The following is a 16,525-nucleotide window of genomic DNA, read 5'->3' as shown; positions in this document are numbered from 1 at the left end:
GTTCTTGTATTAATATTGGTATTTTGGAGTAGCTGCCCAGTAAATATACTCTCTTACCCTTAATTATTCCAAGGTTTGGCACTAATCCTTTTAATATTTTTTTTGTTTAAGAGCAGTTCAAACTACCCATATTAGGAGATTTAGGGCTAAATAATTAGCTTTTATAACCAAGCAGCATCATCCCATTCAGGCCAGCTGGAACTATTCACGTGAGTGAGCTGAGCCGTGTTTGGCTCTTTCCCCCTGATAAATCAGAAATGGTGTGTCTCGCCTCAGTTTCATTGTAATTCCTAAAGTAAAGATGCAAACCAGGAAGCCCCACAGCAGACAGTGGGGTCCTCCAACATTGCTGAAGATGATTCTGGTGACACTCACGTGAACTTCCAAGTGATCATTTCTTAAGGGATAGGTCTGCTGAGTCTTAAATGGCCACAGCTCAAAAGCAGCTATATTTCGAATGGCTCAGGGTATTTTATAGGATGTACTCGTAGGTATATTCTTCCACTGGTGATCCAATTCATCATGCAGGAATCTATTTTTTTCCCCCCTCTCTTTCCCCTTTTTGCTATGCTTTAAAGCAGAATATCCACGGTAAGCAATCCAGCTGTCAGAAAGCAAAATGCAAGCTTGCTGTGCGTACGCAGCCTGTGAGTCCATCCGCCGGCCACTGACATTTTATGCATGTTAATCTCACTCAGAAAATAGCTTCTCTAATTATGTGGTCTGTCTTGGGTGGCTCTGTTGAACTTGTTTAATTTTCAGTCTTTGGAGGAAGGCATGTGAACGATGCAGACACTGGAACTTATATTGCAGGTCTTGTGCATACATATTTATGGCACCCAAACAAGGAGGTTGTAGATACATACCTATTAAAAAACCCAAACAAACAAAAAACAAACCAAAAAAACCCACAACAAAACAAAAACCAACCAAACAAAAGAATCAAAACAAAAAAAACCCACTGAGCTCTCCTGAACACGACGATATGTTTAGGGCTCTTCAAATTTTATGGTCCAATGGCAGCTAATGATTGTTTATTCGTTATATTTCATGCACACCAAGTGATAGTTTAGTATTTGATTTCTGTTCATGCAGAAAATAGAGCAAACTCTTTGTAGTCTTTACAACTTGGGAAGAGCTTTAGGTGAATATAGTGGCTTGTCACTGTGCCAAAGGAGGAAATTAAAAAGGAAAGGAAAGCACTGGTAGGAGCACTGAATTCTTTTGGAAGAAACTGTGGGGTTTGGAGCAACATTGCTCACATCCACGGACTTTGGGATTATCCACTCAGCTGGTTTGATAAACGGCAGCAGAGTCTCGACTCGTAATGCAGCCCAAGATTAGCAACTTTGGGAAACAAGTCGCCTGATTGCTTCCTTGTTTCCAGGAGCTCATTTATACAGCTCGTTGCACATGTGGGGTTTTTTTTTGGTCTTTTAAGGAGCAAAAAAGCTCAGTGTGGGACTTGTCTGATTAGCAATTTACAGCACCACAATGGAATTGGCGGGGTGCTCATGTTTGATGTTTTTGGTGTTTGTTTGCATTTTTAATGAGGTATGACTTGAACGGGTTCAAAGTTGCATCTTTTCCTGATGACCACAAAAAAAAAGAAGACTTTTTAAAATCCCTGTGCGGATTAGAGCTAGTCCCGCAGCTTCCTGTATAGTTGCCCAAGAACAAGTGTCATACAGGATTTCATAGAAAGGTGATTTTTCTATTCAAACAAACAAACAAACAAAATTACATCATTAAGGCGTGTAGAGAGGTGGAAAAAAAAGAGAGGGCTTATGTCTTTCCCCTTCCCTGCGCTTTCCAAGAGCCGGCTTGGTAGTCTTGTGAAGGAAAACCAAGGAGCTTGCCAATTAAAATACACTGTGTGGCGGAGGCTGGGGGGTTTGTTGGATGTTAAACTGGCCAAAAACCCCAAAAAGTTCAAAATGTTTTCATTAAAAAAAAAAACCACAAAACAAAAAAACCCAAGTCATTTTCCACACACTAGCACTTTTTATTATCAGTAGAAAAAAGTTGTGTGGCTGCCTATTCCCTGATTTATATGTGACAGCTGAAGCACAAGTACCGGTTATATTTTTTTTCCTAGGAGACGGAGTAGGTATAAAGTCTGAAATACCATGTAATGTAATGTGTGAGCTGCTGCCGTCTGGACGTCTTTCTTCAGGAGGACTTTTTCCAAGGACTTCATTATCCTCGAAACCTCTATTCCTCTGTCAAATCTGGTGGCAATTCAGATGTTATTATGGATGAAACGCAGATGTCATGGTCACATAAAACCTTTTCTATAGGAAATCAGGCTCTGCTAGTTTCTAGTCACTTGTGTTGGTCCATTACCAGCTGCATCTAAGTCACCTTCATCTTCAGCAGCTATGAGGGGGACCAGATCTCCCCACAATCTCCCCGAAAACCTCTCGGTTTGCCACTCGCATGAAGATTTTGATGCTGTCGCATGAATATTTGGGATGAAGAGTGACAGAGGCAGTTCAGGAGTAATGGTCACAGAAGCAACGGTCTTTTGATCGGTGACAAATAGCAGTACAACCGTAAATATCGGTACAGCTTCCAGACTGCCAAGACCTGAAAGAACATTCAGCACGTCTGCTAGAGCCGTCATTTATGAGAATTTGTATCTCTTCCACCATGATAAATGCATGTATGCAGTTCCAGTCGCTTACCTAATCATGCAATTCCATCAGATGTTTAGTGTAAGAGTGGTTTTATGCTTTCTCAGTCCTCTGCATATAAACAGAGCTGTGATTTGCAAGCATTGCAAACACAAGAAGATATTATTATTTTGAACATTGTGTGAAACTTTCTTAGAATTTATATTTGTGTGTCTTGTGACCAGTCACTTCCCATTTTATCTTCCTGTTGCCTGGAATGAACTAGAAATGGAAATGTAATTTCCCAGGGGCCTTAAAAAATGTGGGGAGTATTAAATGCAGTCGAAATTAAGCGATTAATAATTTAGTTTTAGGCCATGAATCAACTTCATGCGATAGCGCAGACCACATGCAACCCTCGAAACGTTAGTGGAAACAAAACACTCCAGAGGTTCAGGGAAGTAAAACACTCAAAAGGGGAAGTTGCTAAACCTAATTAAACTCTCAGCCTTCTGATATCAAAATCCTGCTTCCTATTTGCACCAAATTTGCTCCAATCTGCTTACTGGAAAGATGTCATTTTGCTTGACATTAGACAGACAGCTTGCATTGCATCAGAGCTGGAAAGAGGAGCTTAAAGCGAAGAAGTGGCTCCATGGATGTCCATCGGACCTCTTCCTTAAAAAAAAAACAAAACAAAATACAGTTTTAAGTTTTTTTTTTTCCGATGGATGCAGCAAGCTTTAGCAACTAGGCCATGTGTCATTTTCCCCCTGCTCCCTCCAGAGGTAATTATCTTCCTCTATCAAGAGTACTGTCAGAAATTGGGCACATAATTCACCATTTAAATGAACAAGCAATGTAATATTTCCTGTCTCTCACCAGCGTGTTTTGCAGCTCACATTCTTCTCTGCCGCTTGCAACTCTTGATGTATGTCCCGGGCGCAGTCCTTGAATTGCCTCCTCTCCTCTGTGTTTCATTACAGATGTTGGCTCCGACTTGACACCTACTTCATTTGGAGCTTTATAGGACCGGCGACCTTGATAATTATGGTAAGAACTCCTAATTAACTACTTCATCTCTCGGGTCAAGAAATAAAACTTTTTGCTGTCCCTTTCCACTTTCTCTTGGATTTACACAGATTAATTTGAGAAAGGCATGTTCGTCTTTGACCCCACCTGGCACAAGTAATTAGACCCTCGTTATCAGTGGCTCTTGGCATTGCGAAGTCCTCGATGAGAACATGCACTTGCAGAGTTTGGTTTGTGCTGTTGGACATTGAGACATGTCAAACTGATTGTGATGCCACTCGCTTTTGAACTTCAGAGCGAAGCTTCGCATCCATGGTGCAAAAAAAAAGGAAAATCTGGGCTGGGGGGAATAAAATAAACTGGACGAGAGATTTGATGGGGGTTTTTGCTCTCCAGCAGCTCATGTGTTAGCACATTGCCAGTGGATCAGCTCACACAGCAACAAGGTAGAGAACCCGACTTCAAAGCAGCTGGGGTTTTCTCGTGCTTTAATCGCTACAATATGGCTTAAATAAACCATCCTTTGTTTGGAATAGGCTACAGTTTGGCTAAGGCAGCAAACCAGGCACCTCCACTTCAATGCAGACATTGTCCTGGCTTCTCCTGGAACCATCCACATCGGAAAGGGGGCCTTGCCACCAGCTATAACTATGTTTTGTTTTGTTTTTTCCCCTTAATCAATGCATTCATAAAAAGATATCTTCCCTTTTTGATTATGTCTCAAAGCCTGGCCTGGGCTTTTGGAGAACTGCTTTCCAGGAACTGCCAGCCTTGTTAAGACTGAGGCGTTGAAGTACCATCTTCTCTTTTACAGAACAAATCAAACTCCTGTTTCCTTTTTATTTTTCAGCTTTGCATTGTGCTAAGCATCTTCAGCAGTTGTGATTTCCCTGCCCAGCTCTCCCATGACACTGTATTTAAAAGATATATTTACAGAAAAAGGTGCTTTTTTTGCTTCCTTACAATGGGGCCAGCTGAGCAAGATGTTTGGCCTTACTTGTTATGATGGTATTGCTCTCAGACACAGAAAAGCCATTACAGCAAATGTTTTTAATTTTCCGTAATGTCATTTGTAGCGCTACAGTCTCTGTTGGAACCAGGCCTGTGTCAGTAACATACATGGGGCCATGGCTTCAGTGACGCTGTGGCATTGCCACTCCCGCCGTCTGCCAGCCAGCTCACCTTGTAAAACGTTTGGCAACTTTCTGCGATTTGACTGCTATAAGACCGTAGCAAGAGCTGATTTCCTACAGCAACTCATCTGTTACAGAGGAGAAGCTGACTCTCCCCATCATATTTTGACATGTCATGTAACCTTTTTTTTTCCCCCCCGCATTGCAGCTGAATGTCATCTTTCTGGGGATTGCACTCTATAAAATGTTCCATCATACTGCCATACTGAAACCCGAATCTGGATGTCTTGACAATATCAAGTAAGTGGTTGTCTTTTTTTTAATTTTCTTCATCAGTGTCTGTTTATTTGAGCACCTCTGGCTTTAATTGCTCACTGCAAAAATACAAGTGGGATTTCAGGTGCAGCGCATAATAAGATGGGGAGCCTGCTAATTAATAAAACCATCTCATGAAGTTCAGGAGGAGGAAATTGTTGGGAGTCAGCAGTCTAGTGGAAGTTGCTTCTCCTTTCTGTTCCATGGTGCAAGGGGGCCTTGTACTGGGACTGGTGCCCGGACAAATGCAGGGGACCTCAGTGAGGTCAGGGACCTGCAGGACGCTCGTTGGCCCTGTCCATTCCTGCCTGGGTTGCTGTAAGATGAAATCAGAGGAGCAGTCTCTCCTGGATGTCCAGGACCGATCCCAATGTGATAGTCTTTCATTCAGTCTTGGATGAGGAGTTACAGGAATGGTACATTTAATAGCACTTATTAAGATGACTACTCATCACGCATTCGTCCTATGGGATTACTCGCTGAGAACAGTCTTCTTAAGGTTACCCACACAAAATCTGTCTAGAAAGCCTTGCAGTACGACATTTAAATTAAAAACTGGGGGAAAAAAACCACCGAAGCCCATATAATTAAAGCAGAGATAATCATTGCCTACCGAATAATCTTGCTTGTGCTAATCTCTAGTATCTTTGTTTAACATGCCAGCAATTTATACAACCAGTTGTGTCAATTATAATGTCATTGTAAAATATTTTATAGGTTCTTTGGCAGATGAGTGCCTATTCCTGATTTGACTTCATTAAAATGTTTTGAAAACACAAGCAATTCAAATACTTTTAAAGTATGTTGCTGATATCCTTCCAAACACGTTGCTTCATTACAGATGATTTTCTTATGCTTGATAAAATAAGAGAAACATAATATAAACTTGGGAAGACCCCAAACTCACTTTCTGAAGTTTGTCAAAACAATTTCAGAAGGAACTTGATTGTAATTTATGCATACCTGAGCAGGATGAAGTTAAGTCTCTAAATCAAAGGCATGTGTTGTCTCAATATCGGATCTGCTTGAGTTAGGAGAAGGCACAGATTTTTAACAGAGAAGGGAAGTCAACCTTGGAAAGAGCTTTCCCAGGGATGCGAGGGCTTGCAATCTCTGGGAATCTTTTAGGTAAGATCATACTCTTCTTTTAGGTAAGATTGTAGTCTTCTTCTAGGTGAGATCATGCTCTTCTTCTGAAGTCCTCAGCTCTAACTCAGTTGCAAAATGTGGATGTGGCACAAGCAGCTCTGGGATAAAAAGCCACAGGCTATGTTATTCCAGAGTTGACCAAGAAGATCCTTGCTGAGGTGGCTCTCAGCATGGTCCCAGGGCCTTGCATCTCGTCTTATTGGCTCAATAAAACGACCCAAACCGAGGGCCCCTTGCTGCCATCTGCGTGTGACAGCTTTATGGAGCTGAATGGGAGTTTGTTCTCCCAGTTCATTTCCTAGCACTGCTCTGTGTTAGGCTGTGGTGAAGCTCTCGCAACATAAATCCTGAGCCTGTTCAACAACAGCAAAATACTCAATTCCCTATGGCAATGTAAAAATAAAGGCCATAAAGTATTTTAATAGGCTGTTAATAAACGCCCCTGCAATCTGGTGCTTGCCTATGTCACTTTAAAGGTTAGAAATACATTGTGAAGTATAGAAAAGAGAGAGCCAAATAACTCCACTTAAATTAATGAACTTGATAAGGGATCAGGTGTCACCTGGGATACCTTTAATTACTGCACCAACAGTAAAGCCATTCAAACGGCATTGCCTGAACCAGATGCTGTGCGGCTGCAAGATTTGTAGGCACTGCGCAAAGTTGTAAAAATAAACTTCCTGAACCTTCAGGAACAGTCCCTGTATTATTGTGCCAGCATGGAAGAGTCTGATATTCCCATGGTGGAACACTGGGTACCTAGGGGTTACCCAGCAAGAGATTTGATGAGCAGAGAGCTGGTTTACGTTCTACCTACGTTAACTTTGCTGGCTCAGTCTGGCACTTTGGAGAGAGATAAATCTGTGGCTGTTGTTGGGTGACCACATCTGTAGGTTGTTCCCCCTGTGCCAAGAGCATCCTACCTTTTGGCATGTTGGTCTTGAGCCAAATTTCGCGGGTTGTGCCCGCCAAGGCAGAGAGGTTCGTGCTCTGGTCCCGATTTTTAAGCTCGTGTACATGGGATATGTTGTTCAGAGCTGCGAGAGTTTCTGTGCTAGGAGAGCAGAACAGCTCCCATTTCACAACAGGTACCATCGCCGGGAGCAGCATGCTTTTACCTACAACCTTTTGAAAAAAATCAGTTTGATTTATTTCTTCAACACATGTAAACAGAAATTTTAAGGGTTCACCCAGGTGGGGACAGGGATCTGAGCAATCTGATCTGGGTGAAGATGTCCCTGCTGGGTGAAGATGTCCCTGCTCATGGCAGGGAGTTGGACTACATGACCTTTGAAGGTCCCTTCAACCCAAACTATTCTGTGATTCTGTGATCTTTCAAGCCAGGGACTTCGCCAGCTTTTTGGTGCTGTGTCACTTGCATCTTTAGCCTGTGAGGTGCGGGCGACGGGCATGTTAGTGCTGGTATTGATGTGCTCTGGGTAGCAGATGGCTCCTCATGAGGATATGTTACCAGCTGGAATACTTCAGAGCAGCCGCGAGGCTGTTTTACCAGAGGTTGCTGCCATGTGGGGTGATTTCTGGAGTCAAGGAGATCAAAGTCTCTCTCCTTCGCACTTTTCCATTGTGCCGAGTAGATGTTGGATGTGTGAAATGTCTCAGACTGTCAGAGATAGGAGTGCGCTGACTATTTTTTATACTCACATTCCTGCAGAAAGCCTTATGTGACAAAGGAAAATTGATCAATGCGTGAATTAGCCGAGCGTGGTTCTCCAGTTTGCCATCCATCATGTCCTTTCCGGGTGGTCGGGCACATCCCGTGGCTGCTCACGGTCCTCACACACCAGGTTTTCATCTGCCCCGTGCCAGATGCTGCAGCACGACGAACCTTCTGCACTTTTGCGGAGGCTTTAACGCTCTTTCTCTGGGAAAAAAACATGGGGTTTTGGATGAACCCTGTCTCCCAACAACTTTTTGTTGTGTAGTTGTGCGGTGTTTGTTCTGCAGCTGTTTAAATGCTGCTCGTTCAAGTCGTCGTGGTGTTAGTAAAGGGAAAAAAGATGGAGACAGACTTTTTAGCAGGGCCTTTTGCGGCAGGACAAGAGGTGATGGTTTTACACTGAAGGAGGAGAGATTCAGGCTGGACGAGAAGAAGAAATTTTTGACCCTGAGGGTGATGAGACCCTGGCCTGGGTTGCCCAGAGAGGTGGTGGATGCCCCATCCCTGGAGACATCCCAGGCCAGGTTGGTTTGGCCTCTGAGCAACCCAATCTGGGTGAAGATGTCCCTGCCCATGGCCAGGGATAAGCTCTAAAGGTCCCTTCCAACCCAGACCATTCTGTGATGGTAAATCCAGGTGCACTCTTGACCATATCTACTGAAACTGGGGTCTTTGCCATAGCTGCCAAACATGGTTGCAGACCCAGTAGCAAGAAGGCAGGAAGTGGAGGACTTTGTTGGTTTGCGTCTCTCTTTGTCCCATTTTGTCACCTTACTGTTTTAGCCGGGGTGTATCTTGGCCACCTGGATGCTCTTTAGAAAGTAAAACTCATGGAGACCTTTTCAAAGCAGAGCCTGTCAGGCTGTAGTCCTGGATTTGCTGGAAAGGCTCAGCCAGTGCAATAGAAACCCACCTGAAAATCATCCTGGAAATTTAATTTTCTTTCTTGCAGACAGAAACTTAGCTGGGAGCTTCTGTTGTTGCTAAAGAGGCACTATTAATTAGGGGCCCTGAAATAGTTTAATCCTGGCATTAATCAGTGTGGTTTTGTTGCAGCTTTCTTCCCTCTTGTGAAAACCTGTTCCCATCCCTTCTTCTGCAACAATAGGATACGCAGTGTTTCCAAAACCTGAAATTTATAAGTATTATATTTATTCTAAACATGCAGGAGAGAATGTTTTTTAGGTATTGTAGCCAGAATCACAAGAACACACACTGAAATCCCATTAAGGGGGATGATACAGAAGTGTCCTACATTGCAGCTCTGAGAAATCAATCCCCAAATGACTAAAACAAGCCCCCTCAGCTTGCTGGCCACTGTGGGAGCTCCAAATGGTCTGAGGCTAAAGGCGCACAGCCCAGATTTAATGGATAAAATTTTAAAAATGAATTTTCTACTCAGTTTCTGACTTGCAGAAAGCTGATTTGTCTCATCTGACTTGGATGATTATTTTCTCTCTCCTGAATTTGTCACGCAGTGAAAAGCCCCATTTCTCATCCAGTAATTCTCCTCAGAAGAAATTACAGCCAGACATAGGCTTACAGACAGGAAAACAAGCTGGGGTGTGGGGAAATACCCATTTCTGTGTGTCCAGGAGAGCAGGGAAAAGCAGGTTAACCTCAGCCACTGTTTGGTGTGAAAATGCTGGTTATTCAGAGAGAAAGGCACTGATGCCGCATGTCTGAAGTGGGTGTTTGGTGGCTGGCAGGGCACCCTTTTGCAGAACATTGCGGGATTTTTGGAAGCACAGAGCTCTGTTGATGTTGCTTGAATTTTACAGCAAGCCTTACATCAATAGAGCTTTTTTTTCTCTATTAGATTAAACAAAACTTGCACCCTACTCCTTTTTTTTTTCCTTCCATACAAGTCTCTTGCTCACAGGTTTATGGAGATAAATCTGAGAATGTGCAACTCAAAAGCTAAAATTAGGAGCCAAAAGCAAAGCCTCAACGTTGATTATTACTATATAAAACCTCACAAAGCCAAATCCAGGCTCTTTTAGGGAGGCTGGCCCAGGCTGGGGGCACAAAACTAAGAAGGCTGTTTTGAAAATGTGCCTCCCCTACAAACCGTTGCCATATCCTGCTCTCCCCATATGTTTTATGGGTGTAAGTGATTATCTGCTCATTTTCTTGCTTCAACGTATGTATTTTATTTAAAGAGACATGACTAATGCCAGCTCCCAGATTAGCTTGTTGTTTCAGTCGTGTGGGTTTTCTTAAGTCGTAAAAAACTCCTCAGATTTAGGTAGAAAATTGAAAACAAAGGTTAAACAGAACTTCCAGAAATCATCTGCAGAAATGTTTAAGTGAAATCCTTGATTTAACACAGCAGTATTTTGCTGGCAGGAACAGAGGTTTACCAGTCTCCTTTTATTTACTCAGCTGATGGAAATGCAGAAAAAGTAAACATCCTGAGTTTAGTGCAGTGAAGAATGAGTTAGATTTTTGAAAATGCAATATTTCTTCCGCTTCAGTAAGAAGAACTGACTTTACCGATGCAGAACAATACTTTTAGTGGGTATCATTTTACTAAGGCAGATTAATTCATCCTTTTTTCTAGCCATTTTAAAAACAAGTGAAATTAGGGAGGCAGTAGGATAATTTCATATTTTTCTATTGGGATTTAGTCAACTCATCCATCAGTTTCGAGATATTTTTTGTTTAATCATAAAACACTGCAACTTGGAAATAGTTTGTGATGCCAAAGGGCCTGGAACTGAATCACTCGGAGTGGGCACAAAATGAAGTGTTTGCAAGCTTTCCACTAAGAAGAGATACCTCACATTTGTATTTTGCCTGGATGTGGAGCTTGTGGGCGCCTTGGAGGCAGAAAACCTGAATATATTAAAAAAAAAAAATCAATCAATGGTTATTGATTTGAGAGAGTGTCCTGGAAGATATTAAATACCTCAAGTCTTTCTGTGAACCCATAAATCATTATTATTGTTTCAAAAGGCCATACATTTTAAGTCTTTTGTCAGCAAGCCTTGCTGGTGCTATTTGTGTAATACAAATGTGTCTAAAGGCTTCACTGAATCCACATGGTGTGGAAACAATCAGATATGTGGTTACACATTAGTGTGGTTGGAATAATCGTGGCGTGCCTCTGCGAAGTGAGAAGGAAGGAAATGAACAGGGTAAGCGATTCTGAGGGTAATTAATTACTTGCAGAAAATGAGATGAGTTTAACAGAATTGCTCTTTCCAATTGCAATAATTAAGAACAAATCTCAGAAAATGGGCCGTGACTTCCCCGGCCAAGTTAAGGGGGAAAGGGATGATGCTTTGCCCTTGACAGAAAAAATCAGATGTAGGTCACCCTGAATCTTGGGCTTGGGCATCATCAAGGGAGTTTTGACCTCATTTGTCTGGGTAACATTTTCAGAGCTCCTGGTGCAACTTAGAATCTGTAGAAAATCTTCCTTACGGGAGGAGACAGGACCCCCTGACTTTTCCAGATCTCCAAGGGATGGAAAGCCAGGGCTTGCTTGCTGAGAGGCCACCTGAGCCCCAAGATGGTCACAAAGGTCTTCAGGGGACTGGCCACCCCCTCTCCAAGAGGCCACAGGAGCCCAAAAAGCCAAGACTTGGAGATGATGCCTTGGAAAACCATGGGACGAACACCAGCAGACTAAGTAAGGCCATCGGGAAGACTTCTGGCTTTGTGCCACTGACACTGTAACCCTGTCATGAAACGCCAAAGCAAAAATCCTTTAAGCACCTTTTTATTGCTCGCCATCGATTTTTATTGCCATGAAGACACTCTTGCCCTAATTAGCGATGAACCCATTTGCTTTACCAGGGGCGTGCTGGACTTTCCAACTCCTTCCTGGAGTTTTGCAGCAGTTCGATAAATCAATTTTTTCTAATCCCTGAAATTTAAAAAAAAGAAGGGGCAGGGGGGAAGAAAATAAAACAAACATCCCTACTGCCTCATACTGGCAACACAATAACACACTCTATTTTGTGTCTCTCGTCTGCACGAAATGTATGTCTCCCTGCTTTATTTGTTCCCTGTTAAAATAAATTCCATGCATCTTTCCATCTGTTTTTATTTGGGTTTCATCACCTGTAACAGCTACTAGTGGTCCTGTGTACTCACTTGGCCTTTTTTGCTCACTAGCCAAACCATGATATTTTGGGGCCTGAGTTCATGTGCTTACTGAGCCCAGGCCTTTTCCTGATACCAGAGATATGGCAAAATACTTCGGGTTGTCAAAATAGTGATAAATTAGAGTTAGGTAAAGTTAAAACCATAAAGGACTGAATACTATGATAACACCTGAAGTCGATTAGTTATGCAGGGGTTTCTTAAAGGCCCAATTTTACTCTAAATGTGGCTCAAAAATCTACACCCTGTTAAATATCAAAAAACCCCCAACTTTTCAAAATGTAAGAAGACTAAACATTATTCTTTTTAAATGAGAGCTGAATAACTGCTTTGTGATAATAGGCTTTCTTTGTTCAGCAGCATTTTAAGGACCAATCTGTGCATGAAGGTAAATTCTTGCCTTTTCCTGCTGCTGCAAAAAAAATGAAGCCTATAGCAATCCAGGTGTTGCAAATCTTCATACACAGAAGTGGTTTGCACCATGAAATATTAAGTTGCAGATTGTCTGTGCCCCTGTGTTAGGTTGTCAGTGTATATTCTGGCAATTCGGTCACCTTGTGTCAAAAAGGTATATATGTATAAAATATACGTTGGTATATACATATAATATATGTTGGGGTTTTAAAAAGATAGCATGAAAGGGATTTTGGAGCTTCTATCTTTTTTGTAGGTCAAAAGTAACTTAGGATGTATTGGTTTTGAAATTTCTTAAGCATCTAAACAATCATATAAGTAGCTAATTTTAGCAACTTTTTAAGAAAAGTGTTGGTCTGGAAGTACCACAGGAGTATAGAAGGTAATATGAACAATCGTTTTTCATCACTGAAGGAAAAAGTACTTTGAGAAATGGAAAGATGCATAACTTAAATAAGATTTTGAAGGAGCTGTACATGATGTGTAATTAACCTTAGGAAGTCTTTGCCCCAAGGTAAAGTCAGGGCTTTTTTTAAGATTAAAAAATTAATTAGGTATTTATACGGATTGGTCAACCACCCACTATCCATCATTGGGGTTGCAAAGAAATGCAAGGGAGGTAAGATTTTGCAGATTAAACCACTAAACATCAACTTTTAAACTTTAGTTTTTAAAGGTGAAGCACCCCTAAGGCATCTCTGCAGTCAGCAGAGAAAGGTATTTCTTCAGGGGAGGATGAAGCTTCACCTGACTCAACTTACCTGTTCTTGTAGGTAATTCCTTGCTGCCAGGAATAGGAAGAAGTTATCCAAATCAGTGACAGAGAAAGCATTTCACATCTAAGCGGCTCAGGCTTGTCTTCCCATGATTTCTGCTTTGACTATTATTTGCTTGTACCACTAGTGAATATAATCTTAGTTTTCCAGTTAGAAGCTCTGTTCTCCTAGGAGCTAAGGCTGTTCCAAGGCTTTTTTCTTGTCTAAGTATTGCAGATAATGACACAGTATTACTGCAGCATTGATAGGTTTCACAGACTTTACCGGGAAAAAAAGAAAAAAAAAATCTGGAGTAATTTTTGTCAGGCACAAATTGTTGCTAACACAAGAGTTAAGCTTCTTACAATACTTGAGTTGGTAAATGAAAAGGAATGGTTTGTATTTCATGAGGGGTATAAGAGACTTAAATCCTACAGGGTTTTTAAGAAATTGGTGTGTTGGGGAGTTAAATGTTCTTTGAAAAATCTCACTTTTTGAGGCACTTGCTTGCTTTGGGCAGTGGGTCCTGGGTGCATCCATGTCCAAATGGAGTTGGAAATAGGGTACAAATTGCTCAGGTCTTTTTGTTGGTTCTCTCCTGACCTGCTCTGAAGTATTACGCTCAAGCACAAAGGTAATTCGAATTTATTGACTTCATGTTTTGTCTGTACAAAGATGAAACAAGAGCCTTCAGCTGCCTTGAAGACAAGCTATTGCAGATTGCTGAAATGCTTTGCGAGGGTCTGAATAGCAGCAACAGAGTAAAAAATGTCCCTAATTCTTTTTTGATGGGGGCGCTTTGGCCAACGTCATGCTGGAATGGGTTGGAGATGGGAGGGGGACAAGCAAAAAGCGATTTTCTCACTGTCATTCTATTTCTAATGTTGGCGTTCTTGTCTTTATGTCTATGCATTCTTTAGCTATGAGGATAACAGACCCTTCATCAAGTAAGAATGACCTGAATGGCTGATAAATTTCATTTATCAGTGTTGGTCCCGTGAACCAGCTGTCAGATCAATATTGGGAAAAAAAAATCATTAAAGCTTCTGTCATTCGCATTTGAGGCAGAAGAGCAAACTGTGCAGGAAAACGGTCGGGCGTACAGCTAACATGCAGAGTAAATGTGCTGCAGATGAATCGCCAACCAGTTGTCACCCTATTGGCTTTATATTTGATTGGACATGATTTGAATTCAAACTGAACATTCTCAGTTTAGCAGTGCGTAGTACAGACTTGTTACACCAGTAGCAGCCCTCGCTGTGAGTGCTTTGTGGTAACGCAAATACAAAAGCAAAATTTCAGAAAGGTGCACTGGTGGTAAAATCCTTGTGATTCCCATTCTGGTTAATTGGAGCAAATCTGCATTCAGTGCACTGGAGTCTGGCTCCTTGCTTGGTACCTAATTGTCTTTAATTTTAAATCTCTGATTTCCAGTTACACCAAAACATGATGGCTTGAGTTCTTGATTGCTATAAAATTGCACTATATTTAAAAAAAAAAAAAAAAAAAGTGAAAAACCAACAGCAAGTCTGTACAAAGAGCAAAATAAAAACCACAACTGTGAAGAAAGCCCAAAATGCCTAGAAATCACGTGCCTTAGGGCATCCATGCCTCTTCTCCAGCAACCAAAAAGCAAAGCGCAGTAGCACAAAACAGAAGCAAATGAACTTTCCAGTCAATTTTCAGTTTGTTCTTCTGGTGAAGAGTCCTTGGTGTTCATTCTTGCAGCATCATTACCATGTTCTCTTTCATCGTTTGGTTCCTTTTTTTTTCTTTTGGTCCTGCACACCTCTGCAGCCAAAGGCTCTTTAATCGGTTTCAAGAATCAGCTGTGCTTTGGAGTGGAATATTTTTCTGATACTCTCCAAATCACTTTTAAAAGTCTTTGTAAACATGGGAAACTTAATCGTGGAGAAGAAGAGAAGGAGGAGGGCAAAAAGTGTTTTCCGCTTAATTTGTTATTCTTTTTTTTTGTTTTTTGTTTTTTGTTTTTTTAATTGGCATGCAATTAAGATGATAACGTGCTTTCATTGATGGTGGAATCTCAGGGAGAAAAATATACCAAGCAGCTAAAGCTGTAAATTTTATCTAGCGGCTACTTTTCCTAAGGATTTTGAGAGTGCATTTCCAATTTGCATCACGCTAAATATTTATTAGCAGGATTGACTGGAAATGCTTCAGAGGAGCTGTTCTGGTCTGCTACATACATAACAGTGATTTTTAAAGAACTGCCTAACTAAATGGTTACCCTAGGGAGCTCATCTGGTCGTGTGGTTAAATAATACGTATTTTATAAACTTCAGTGGAAGACATAATGCTGTGTTCTCATTCTAATACCTAAAAAAAAAAAAGTGGTGTGTGAGCACCTCTAGGTGTACATGTATTTCCCCTCATCACGTAAGCATCCTCGCGCACAGCCGATCTGGCAAGCTTGCCCATCTGCTTGTATTAGTAGTTGATAGTCTGGCTTACACGTGTATGGGAGACGAGCTAAAATGCAGCAATTAATGTGTCTTTGCTTTAGGCATAAAGCAGCTAATCCAGCTGGCCCCGGTGAAACCAGTGGGCACTAAAAAGTGACATTTAGAGTCATCGTTTTGGTTATTTTCTTTTCCTGCCATTTGCAGAAATCGCATCTATGTGTCATTTACATACACGCTGCTTTTACATAAAAAAAAGAAGCATTGTGGTTACAAGTACACTTTGGTGATGGTAAATTCCCATGCTCATAACATTTCCATTTCCGTGTATTTCCTCAAGCTTGAAGATTTGCAAACTGCATCCAACTTGAAGACAAATATCCCATTTTGATACAGTCTTTTTGCTGAAACCACAGGCAAATCCTTCCCTCCTTGTAGACGTGTGCCACCTTTTGTAGATGAAAAAACAATCCTTTTATTTCTTTTATTTCTTTTTGTTTCCCCTAACAGGTCCTGGGTTATAGGTGCAATAGCCCTACTCTGCCTATTAGGACTGACCTGGGCATTCGGACTCATGTATATTAATGAAAGCACAGTCATCATGGCCTATCTCTTCACCATATTCAATTCTCTGCAGGGAATGTTTATATTCATTTTCCATTGTGTCCTCCAGAAAAAGGTAAGACATTCTGTTCCTAGCAACAAAATTGGTGACAAAGAGCCTCTGACAATCAGTAATAAATATTGTTAAGAACCATTTTGTTCTCCACTGAAATTCAGAGCTCTCCAAGTCTGTGTATGTCAGTTGATAATTTTTGATGCACATCTTGGTTTTAAAGGGCAGTCTTTTTATCCAATATAAACATTGGGAAGAGTTTATACATAGATACATCTGGGTCCC

The 16,525-nt window shown here is 41.4% G+C and overlaps 1 protein-coding gene across 2 annotated transcripts in view; it reads left to right on the top strand.

Annotated features, from left to right (window-relative positions):
- The window catches only part of ADGRL3 (adhesion G protein-coupled receptor L3), a 220,569-nt gene that overhangs the window by 181,585 nt on the left and 22,459 nt on the right, over positions 1–16,525 (top strand). For both annotated transcript variants that reach the window (XM_065634786.1, XM_065634785.1), the window contains 3 exons: positions 3,602–3,668; positions 4,989–5,080; positions 16,135–16,303. In XM_065634786.1, the coding sequence (XP_065490858.1) occupies positions 3,602–3,668; positions 4,989–5,080; positions 16,135–16,303 (328 nt within the window). The remainder of the gene's footprint in view (positions 1–3,601; positions 3,669–4,988; positions 5,081–16,134; positions 16,304–16,525) is intronic.

Source organism: Caloenas nicobarica, chromosome 4 (assembly GCF_036013445.1).
Source record: "Caloenas nicobarica isolate bCalNic1 chromosome 4, bCalNic1.hap1, whole genome shotgun sequence".
Classification (NCBI taxonomy): Eukaryota; Metazoa; Chordata; class Aves; order Columbiformes; family Columbidae; genus Caloenas; species Caloenas nicobarica.
The sequence above is the reverse complement of the archived record's forward strand: the minus strand, read 5'-3'. Positions and strand labels throughout refer to the sequence as shown.